At 32.5% G+C, this 10,870-nt stretch overlaps 1 protein-coding gene and 1 long non-coding RNA gene across 4 annotated transcripts; one reads left to right on the top strand and one right to left on the bottom strand.

Annotated features, from left to right (window-relative positions):
- Window positions 1–5,031: 5,031 nt before the first annotated feature.
- LOC108871235 lies at window positions 5,032–8,122 on the bottom strand. Of its 3 annotated transcripts, none has more exons than XR_001957873.2 (5): window positions 6,923–8,122; window positions 6,669–6,813; window positions 6,520–6,563; window positions 6,285–6,378; window positions 5,032–5,940 (listed from the first exon to the last, which is right to left on the bottom strand). It is a non-coding gene; the product is annotated as an uncharacterized LOC108871235 (long non-coding RNA). The 3 variants fall into 3 exon arrangements; XR_004456075.1 differs by having other exon boundaries at window positions 6,520–6,560; XR_001957872.2 differs by having other exon boundaries at window positions 6,520–6,813.
- A 273-nt stretch (window positions 8,123–8,395) lies between these two features.
- On the top strand, window positions 8,396–10,858 carry LOC103859848. Its single transcript, XM_009137430.3, has 4 exons — window positions 8,396–9,108; window positions 9,588–10,037; window positions 10,123–10,444; window positions 10,532–10,858. Exons 1-4 carry the CDS (start codon window positions 8,674–8,676, stop codon window positions 10,666–10,668), a joined length of 1,344 nt encoding a protein of 447 aa, XP_009135678.2. The 5' UTR covers window positions 8,396–8,673; the 3' UTR covers window positions 10,669–10,858.
- Window positions 10,859–10,870: the final 12 nt, after the last annotated feature.

The following is a 10,870-nucleotide window of genomic DNA, read 5'->3' as shown; positions in this document are numbered from 1 at the left end:
CTTTTTAGGTGCAGCAGGAAGGCAATAAAGGCTTTACATTTCGTGTACCCAATCTGCGTTTGAATTTTGAGCAATAGAGAGGTGGCCTAGGTATGGTCAATGCAGGTTAAAGTTTGGTGGCTGAGATGATGTTGATCTGTAAATTCTGTTGGGTGGTAGAGTTCGCTGTGTATGTTTGACCATTTTATTAAAATTTGCTGGCCGAGTTGTCCTAAATTTGGTATCTACTTTGCTTCTCTGCCACGGATTCAGACAGTGAATCTTTGTGTTTGAAGAAAGACCAAGCTTTTTGTTTTTATTTTTACCGCATAACGGCAAGGCTTGTAATGGAAAATCTTGAAAGATATTGTAGAATTTTAAGAAGTGATGATGTCTTGTTCTTTACTCCCAATATTTATTACATGAACCTGCTCAACTCTTAAGTCGCTTTCGCTTTCTTTTTTAGGGTTCGGATTCTGGTCCAAATATAAGAATTTCGAAATAATCTACAATGTTCCATTACTGTTGTAACCTTTCGAAAATTGAGGGGGTCAAGAATGAGTCTCTCTCATAATGGTATGGAGTAGGTTCGAATCTTTTGGGTTCTTACACATAATAGCTTTATCTCAAACTTTCGAAATAGTTCATTTGTTTTTGGCTAAGCGATCTATTTTCTCATCGAAACTATAGCTAATATGCTAGATCATCATCTCATATTTCACAAACCAGAAATGATCCATTCTTTCTTGTCGAACCCATCAAAGATATATGTCATCAACTAAGCTATGACGTTCTGAGTTCTGACAAACGTCTGAAGTCTGAACACAATTTAGTTTGGCTTGCGTGTTCCGAGCAGGGCTTGTATTTTTGTGACAGAAATTATGTCAGCCCATTAAAGCTTATGCCGGCCAGTTTCTACTCTTTCACTTGAAAGGTATTATTCAGTTTAGTCACAAAATTACATCCTCTACCATCTCAGCCTTTGCCATACTTTTTTTCAATTTTGTGAGAGTTGGGAGTTGGGAGTTTTAGGTTCATATACGTTGGGAGGTTAGGGATCATTGCTGGTTGCTAATACGACTTAGGTGGCGATTGGTTTTCCCGCTACCACCCGCAAACGCAGCTTTTGCGGTCGGTAGCGGTTGTCGGCGGTTTGCAACAATCACTCAAATCGCCTTAAACCGCTTCAAACCGCTCAGAATCTCATAAATTCAAAAGCTGGCTCCAGCTAGCGTTTGCGGTTGCGGGCGGTTGCGGGAGGGTAAAATTTTTTTCTTTTTTTTAAAACAATATATATACAAAGAAAAAATATTTAATAAAAAATTTAAAATTGAAATTATGAAAATATTAAAATATATCTATTTTATTTTAATTAATATTATAAAATTTTATAATAAAAACAATTTCAATAAATTTTCAAAAATTAAAATTATAACTTTCTAAATATAAATTTTATATTTATTATAATTTTATGATTTTTGATATTTTTATAATTATATTAAATGTAAATATTGTTAATTTATTATTTGACTGTTACCGCATTTGGTAGTTAACCAGTCATAAGTCACCCGCAAACGCACCAATTTTTAACCGCAGTACCAGTCGTACAAATCTCTTAAAACCGTTAGAAACCGCAACCGCCCGCATCCACAAACTCCCGCAACCGCAACCGCAACCGCTGCGTTTGAACCAGTCAGGCCCTTAATTGCTGTAGAAATATCGAAAAAAAAATAAGTAGAAGAGATTACAAATCAAATCTTATAAACCAAAGTTTAAACCACATTCGTATTTACATACTCTCCGTCCATTTTGAAATTATGATGCGTTTCAGCTACTGATTCCAATTTACTGTGAAACTTGATATATGATATGTTCATTTTCGTGTGTTCTGTTCAAAAATAAAATAGTTTATATACTAGTATTAAAATAGTTTATATACTAGTATTAAAATAATCAAAAATAAAATAGTTTATATACTAGTATTAAAATTATACATAAGAAATCTTTTTCTTAAAAAAAAATGTTCAACATGTTAACAATTGATGGATATACGCAATCTATTTATTTCAAGAAAATTGATTTTGGATAAATTAAAATTTTTATTCTTGACTTGAGAGTATTAACAAACTTTTTTTATTTGATAATATTAACAAAATTAATTAATTTACTATTTTTCTTTTTAATTTCTAAACCAAAAAAAATATTTTATTTTTTCAATACATGAATGGATAGCTATTCGCAATGTCACAAGCAAAAAGCAAGTCCATGAATAAAATATTTGCGGCTTATGGCTAAGTTGTTAGAGATGTTTCCGGTCAGGGTGTGGTGCTATGGCCAGGCCCTTTTGGTGTCGCGGCAACCATGGGCGAGAGTACAGCTCAGTTTCTTGGAGCTTTTCTTGGTAAGGGTTACTTGAATCCATCTTTTTTATTGTTTGTCTAGTACTTTATTGACAGTGATAATTATAAGTTTCAAGGAGTTCATCGGAAGTTAGATACTTCAGAGACAACTAGGAAAATCCCAGCATCCGATGAAATGAGGAGAACTTCACTTTTCTGAATATTTTATTAATGACCGAGAACGGTAACCGATTCCTTAAGGATTTTAAAAGCTGACTAGGTCGTTTTCCGCGCTACGCGCGGATAATTACTATTTAAATTATATTAATGATTTTGTTATGTTAATATCAAATATTGTACAATGTTTTTGTGTTCATAAACTATCTAGTGTGTAGAATATAGTATTTTAGGAGAGACATGCTCTGATTTTTGTTGCATATAACATTTTTTCTCTCATTTTTGTAATATTTTTTTTATTTGTTTGCCAAAATACTAAAATTGAGTTTAGAATACATAGAAAGCTTCGAATATGTCACACTAAAATTGCTCTTAGTTATGTTTTCTTGATGATAATCTTCTTAGCTAAATAATAATTTCTTTTTAAATAAAATTTATTAATCAGTATGTATTATAAGCCTTTAAATTTATATTTGTTATTACCTAGAATATTTTGGAGATAATTTCTTGTCACCACAACAAATTTATATTTTCAATTACTTATGTTTTGCAACTCCCCATCATTGATTAATAATATAGTTTAAAATGAGTTAGAATGTATGTTTTACAATGTAAATATTTTAATTCGTATGTACATATTTAAAAGCAGTCCAACTATGAGTTTGTTTCTATTTTTAGATTGTAGTGGTTAGTTTCTAACATCATGAGAATGTGTCCAACTACATTTGCTGTAGTTGCCATGATTAGTTGGCTATTTAATTTTATTTATTGTTAGGGCAAGTTTTTTATATTGTAACATGAGACATAAATTATGAAAACTATTTCCTACTACAACTTCTTGAAGCAACATTTTTAAGATACTGATATACCATTTCTGTAGCTTAATAATAACTTATAATTTCTTTCATCTAGATATTTAAATACTAATTTAAATTATAAAAAAATCTTAAAAATAAATAATCTTAATTGATCAGAATTCAATGGTAAAATATTATTTCTTCCTGTTCATATCCAATTCACTCGTGTCATAAATTCACAAATTTCTTATTTGTAAGTCAAATTTGGAAAGTTGAATTATTGAATATGGGGATACTGCCAATACATAATTGGCCGACAAAATTCATCTGTTTTTCAAAAAAAAAAAAATGATAAATGTTTTATTCAGAATCGTAATACTCATCAGTTATCTTCAACTTAATTTTTTTTTATCATCTGTGGCACAATGGCCTAGTAATTCTTCTTATTAAAGGCATTTGTAGGATTCCAACCCTGCTTGGTGAGATGGCAGCAGGGTGGTACGACCTGTCACCCACTTGCTCCTCTCATTATCTCCTGTTTGATTGTAAGAAACATTAGCAAACAATTCACCTTACTATTATTCAACACTAAAACTTGGGTCTTGTGAATTTTTTTTTCTCTTAATATTAGATAAATTGGAAAAGAAAATAGTGCAGCCTGGTTATCCTTTGTTGTTCTTCTCCCTCTCCTAAAAGTAATGTTAGTGTTTGAAATTTTACATGATGGTTTTGAGCCTCGAGAGCTCCGGTTTGGTGATGATTTTCTTATAACTTGGGTTGGGATCTCCTAGAAAGCACTCTTTCCAATGGATTGGCGTCTATTGGTTGTTTTATTATCTCTCTCTGTCTTCTTCTTCACTTCGTAATGAACTTATAAAAAATTGAGAAAAGTTAACCAAATCACATTACAGACAATAAGACTATATTTGTTATCATCATCACTGGAACTAAAACATTGTTGATTACCTTAATATTTTTCATACTTTACTGAAAATTAGAAGATCTGAATTTTCTGCACGTTGGCGGGTGCTTGATATTAAAACTATATATCACAATAGTGAAAAATAAAATAAATATAATTACAGATAGATTTATACATCAATTTATATATCATATTTGGTACAAATATGTATATATATATATATATATATATACTATCAAAGTTAACTGTAAGTGTACATTGACAATGCAAAACTAAAGCAATATGAATCAAATAAAAAATTGTTAATAGTTAATTGATTCAATTTTTATTTAAGTTTATCGGTTTATTAGGTTAATTAACATACTGATTCTTACCAGTTTAACATATTTTAACTAAAGAAAACAAAAATGTAAAATTTATTAAAATTTATATATTTAAATAAAACATATTTAAAATTAAGGAATAAGATACATTTAAAATAAATAAACATTAAATAATGTATAATATCATTTTCTGTAAAAAAAATAATGTTAACTCTATTAATTTTTTTTCAAAAATAAAGTGAAATAGTTAAACTATCAAAATAAACAAAATAGTAAAAAGTATATTTATGTTTTTTTTTTCAAACAGATGTAGTTAAAATATAAAAATAATAATATAAAAATGTAAAATAATTTTTTCTTTTAAAATAAAGTAATATTATATTTTTTAAAATCTTTCGTCGCATAGCAGAAAACTCTTATTTGTTTTTCTGTATACAAAGAAATAATTTTTTTTCCATAAATTTGGATATGTTTAAAGAGACAACATAGAAAGATTTTTTTTTTGTTTTTAATTATTTTTTTTGTTTTTTTTTTAATTTTTATTTCTAATGATTTACATGTAGTTGTCTATTAACATAGCAATACATAATCTAAGTTATAATCGGTGCCGCTAGGAGACAATGCAATAATCATGATCATGCGAGAAGGTAAGACATGGATTTGACAGAGTGAGAATTGTAGATGGATTTCTTCTCTTCTTTGACTATTTTTTTTCTTTATGTCACAATGTGTTTCGTGTATCTTTGTTTGTTTGATTTGTATAGCTTACAACAGCTTCGCAGTTGATTTCACTAACTATTTGCAATATCTATAAATTTCAAGACTGTACCTTAGACATTGGTCGGTTCCTACACTTACTTTATCAGTATAGAGTTTTTCATAGTTACACTTGTCTCTTGTTATAAATTTATTAAAATAAACTAATCGTTTTTATCACCTATTAGCATGATATTCATTTTCTGCGTATTGGTTTTTATTTCTTTAGCTCAATAATAAAACCAGAAAACATTATCAAAGCGCCAAAAAACTATTAAATCAATCACACATTCTATCACAACTTTGTAAATTAATTAATGCATTTATGCTTTTTATTCTTGAATATCTCAAAGACCATTACATGTCCCAAGTTTCCTATCCAATTGTCATCTTATGGACACCACAGGTATGTAACCCCACTCTGTTTCAGCCACTAAGCACTTGGAAGGAATGATGATTGTTATATATTCGTAACCAAAATCACTATATAACACCACCGTATATGACCACATATACTTTGACTGATCAATTCAAACTCCCATACCCATATGAAAGCTTCTCCTAGTTACGTACTCAAGTAAAATATGTAGATTCTTTTTTCTTTTGCCACCATCTTCTGTACCTATTACCACCTAAATATACAACCACTGGAACGGGAAGGAAATATAGTAGTTAGCAATATAAATTCAAACTTGGTTATCAGAAGTTAAGAAGAGGTAGTGAGTCTAGTGACTATAAAGTCCAAGCTCCATGGAAGATTTAAACACCGAAACAAAACAAATTTTGAGTTTAGATTTAGCTATTTGTTTTCTTCTGGTCAAGTTATTAGTTATACGATACTGTATTACTAAGTTGTTGGTTCACTCCTGGTTGAACATTATTATGTATTAGTTTTAATAACTCAGACAATGACTAACCAATAAATAGTTAAGAGTCTGAGATACATGAACAGATAAATCGAGAAACGAAATTTAAGGCATCTGAATTGTACCTTTGGTGTAGTGAATAGTACACTTTTCATGTTGCTTTGGCAGTTCAAACATCTCTTCGCCTGGCCGACTCTCCCACACGGGCATAATCTTTAACTATCACAGTATAACCAAAACAATATCAAAGCAAATCATATCAGATCAACTGATCAAACAACAGTTTCAAATCCTATTGCCCTTCTCTGGCGTTAGTAAATAAATATAGATCCACAGGAAACATTACAAAAAGATCCTCACCTTTTACAGCAAATCACTGTCGTTTACAGGTTCGTTGAATCCTGCTAAAAATCATAAACATGGGTGAGTGTGCCGATTGAACAAAAGAAGCGGAGACCATATTAACATAGAACTGGTTTTACAGTCTTCAGGAGATAAAAGAGACAGACAGTGTAAGAAAGTCAGCAAATGCACTGATCTCAGTGATCAACCATATCTTGTTAATTTAATAAAATCAATCTTAGAGCAAACCTATGAGAAATCTGATATGTGGACTGTGAAATCACCATTTTCTGAGAGCTTCCCAACTACTGCCTGAAATCACCAGAAAAGCATAGCTATTTATTAGTAATTTAGGGATACCCAATTTGGCTGATATTGAACAGATTTTCATAGCCATTGCTTGAAATTCCGGAAGTTGTACCTGGTTTGAGTTGAGGCTCATATCGTGGAGCACCATTAGATGAATGAGGTCGTAGAAAGTGGATCGAAGTGAGATTCGAGGAGAAAGAGATCTATATAACAGGAGAAACAAAGGGAGGTGAAAGGATATTGGTTCTCTCATGAAGATATGATTGAAGGATGAAATTGAATGAGGAGGAGTGAATGGAAGTGAAACGTAAACGGAAATCTGCAGTGTTACGGATGAAAGAGATTGAAACAACGAAGGAGATAGGAAAGTGGTAGGTCAATATTGTGGGTTTTAACCTAAATGATTCAGTAGAAATATTGTAAGGCCCAACGATTAGGTCTGATTTTTAATGTTTATAGATGACGTGTCAAAATCGTGTTCTCTTATTGGTTTGAATTTATTTGCATACGTGGCATGGTTATATAATGAGAATATCTTACTTTTAATATAGTATAGATTGTCAGAACTTGTCGGATTTAATAGAGGAGTAAAGCTATAAATGTAATAGATTGACTTGAAATTTTTTGTTCAAATAGAACTTGTAATCATATCTGAATTCTCGTTTCTCGATTGAATAAATTTTAATTTTTTCATTCTCTTAAGACATGCCGCCGGGGACTAGAATTCTCAATTAATCGTAATTCGTATAATTAAAAGTTAAGAGAACAAATTAAGAGTTTACTAGTTCAGTTGATCTAATATATTATGTTTCTTTGTTAAGAATGTCAAATTAATTTAGTGGTAATTAGAAGCTCCCTACCAACATACGTGGCGCCGTATGTACGGTGATTTGCGTAATATGTGGCCTAAATTTTAAACATTACATGTCGACGTCCTACAGCCTGTTTGTTCACACTATCTATCATCGTGTATGCTTTGCAACTCTTCATTATGTTTTTCTAATACTTTTTCACTGTCACGTACTTTTTCCCCCGATAAATGATACTAGAACTATAATCCAAAAGACAAAGGTATTCCATTAACAAAAAAAACTAAGAAATGTTGACAATTATTTGAATAAATTCATTGATTAGATCAAGTTTGTTAGACATAATAACTAATAACTATTTATTGTTTATGATTCAAATTAATCATCTACGAACAAGTTATATAATTCGTTGTATAGGAGTGGAGAACAGTTTAATCAGTAATCAACTAAAACCTGTTGAAAAAAACATGTCCTACATTAAGTTGCATGCTACTAATTTTTTCATTTTTATATGGTAATGAAAATATTGATAAGAAATTGTTTTATTTCTACGAAAAAAAAAATCCTATAGATTATAGGGAAAAAAACTTTCTATGAAAAAAAAATTCAAAAAATCCTAGGGAAAAATATCAGCAATCCCCCGTGATTGTCAAATCAGGATTTTCTCATGAACACACATCTACATTTCTTTTTGTTAAATTGTAAAACAAAAGTCAGCCTTATATAAACACATAAACAATCACTTATACAACATAAACCCGAAGGCATAATAAAACAAAAACCAAAAAAACAAGCACGTTAAGAAATAAGGTTATACAAAAAGACATAAACATCATCTTCAAAGTAACAAGATTCATAGTAATTGGTTTATTACAACTGTTAGTTTGTATCTGTATATGGTTGGTTGTCAAAGGCCGCGTTAACATCAATCATAAATAACCTTAACAATTTTTAGCTATATCTCTGATCCTCTGCCTTGTTCATCCAACCGTGTCATCATCAATATCCAAAAACAAAACCAGAGAACCTTTCTCTAGTCTCTCCCCTCTCGTCCATGGCGGACATCGACATCGGAACCGCAGCAGGAGGAGGAGGAAGACGAGAGCCGTTGATAAACCGTGAAAACAAGTTCACGCGCTGCGTCTCCCACGCGCAGGACGAGCTCCAGAGTTTCCGGAAATACCTGAGATGGATGTGCGTGGATCAGTCGAGCCCTTGGACAGCGGTTCTGTCTTGGTCCATGTTCGTCGTCTTCACGCTCGTGGTCCCGGCCACGTCTCACTTCGTGATCGCTTGCGCTGACTGCGACAGCCATCACTCGAGGCCGTATGATTCCGTGGTTCAGCTTTCTCTTAGCAGCTTCGCTTCCCTTTCTTTCCTCTGTCTCTCGAGATTCGTCAGCAAGTATGGTCTCCGACGCTTCCTCTTCTTCGATAAGCTTTGGCACGAGAGTGAGACTGTTCGCCAAGGCTACACCAATCAGCTCAACGTGAGTTTTTTGTTCTTTCTTTTGATCGTTTCCAATTCCAAGTTTTCAATTTTAGGATTCTTGATTGGTTTCAAGACCCGTCCTATGATTTAGGAGCCATAAACATTTTAAAATGAGTTTTAAACATTTTAAAATGAATTTTATTATAAAATTCTTTACATATTTTAGAAGCTTTAAAATCTATGTATAATAGTTTAGAGGCCAAAACGAATGTTTCATTCGATTTTAACCAGATCGGTTTTGTTCCTGGTTGTGTCCAATTTGAATAAGGTTTCTTCCTATAAGTGCCTGAAAAGTTTGAATCTGTGGTTTTCTGTATATGGTGAAAACAATGAAACTAGTAAGAATCTTGAGAATCCTCTTTTTTTACTTGCTTCACAAGTATTACAGTGTTTTTTTTTTTTGCTTTTGTTTATATGAATTAGCACATAGACATGTTTATAGTTGTGTTCTGTAATTTTCAACTCTTTGTTGTGCAGAGATCGCTTAAGATTCTCTCCTACTTCGTCACGCCTTGTTTCTTAGCCACGAGCGCATACAAGATATGGTGGTACGCTTCAGGTGCTTCTCGGATTCCATTCCTCGGTAACGTTCTCCTGAGTGATACAGTCGCTTGTCTGATGGAGATCTGCTCGTGGCTCTACCGTACTACCGTGATCTTCCTAGTTTGTGTCCTCTTCCGTCTCATCTGCCATCTCCAGATCCTCAGGCTCCAAGACTTTGCTCAGGTTTTTCAGACGGATTCAGATGTTGGTACCATCTTGTCTGAACATCTCCGCATCAGACGTCACCTGAGAATCATCAGCCACAGATTCAGGACCTTCATATTGTTGTCATTGATTCTTGTCACTGGAAGTCAGTTTTACTCTCTGCTTATTACCACTAAGGCACATGCTGAATTGAATATCTACAAAACTGGAGAACTCGCAGTAAGTTTTTTTGTTTTTGTTTCACTTTTTATTGGATCTTGATGAATCTTGATGAAGTTTTTTTTTTGGTTTGTGATCATCTCAGCTATGTTCAGTGACGCTGGTCACTGCGCTGCTCATTCTACTACGAAGTGCCTCAAAGATCACACACAAGGCTCAGGCTGTGACTTGCCTTGCCGCCAAGTGGCATGTCTGCGCGACAATAGAATCCTTTGAGGCAGTGGAAGGAGGGAGTCCAAGGTTAGTTGATAGAGAAAGTGGACACGGGTTCTCTTCAAAAGATGTTGATACTGGAGATACGGACGACAGTGAGGATTATGGAGACGAAGAAGATGATTTTGATAACAATAATCTCATACCTGCTTATGCTTATAGCACTATATCATTCCAAAAACGACAAGCTCTAGGTAACATATATATATGCTTATGCATACACACAAATCTTTTTTCACACCTCTAGTAATCTAATATTTACTCATTGTTGGATATTGCAGTGAACTACTTTGAGAACAATAAAGCAGGAATCACGGTGTTTGGGTTTACACTTGATAGAAGTACTCTTCATACAATATTCGGTATTGAAATGTCGCTTGTTCTTTGGCTTTTGGGTAAGACCATTGGCATCTCTTGAATCATTCTTTTGATCAGAGTTTTGGCTCCTTTGTTGGGTGATATTGCTACTTGCATAAGAGGCTCTCTGTAAAAATATAATATTTACTGATTTTTATTTTTATTATTGTAAATCATCTTATTTTGTAACAAACTTTCATATGTTTAACGAGAGATCATACAGAAATTAGACTGGTTCTTACAAAGTTCATGCATTTGTATCT

Source organism: Brassica rapa, chromosome A03 (assembly GCF_000309985.2).
Source record: "Brassica rapa cultivar Chiifu-401-42 chromosome A03, CAAS_Brap_v3.01, whole genome shotgun sequence".
Classification (NCBI taxonomy): domain Eukaryota; kingdom Viridiplantae; phylum Streptophyta; class Magnoliopsida; order Brassicales; family Brassicaceae; genus Brassica; species Brassica rapa.
Note: the sequence above shows the minus strand (reverse complement) of the source record. Positions and strands in the feature narration are given on the sequence as shown.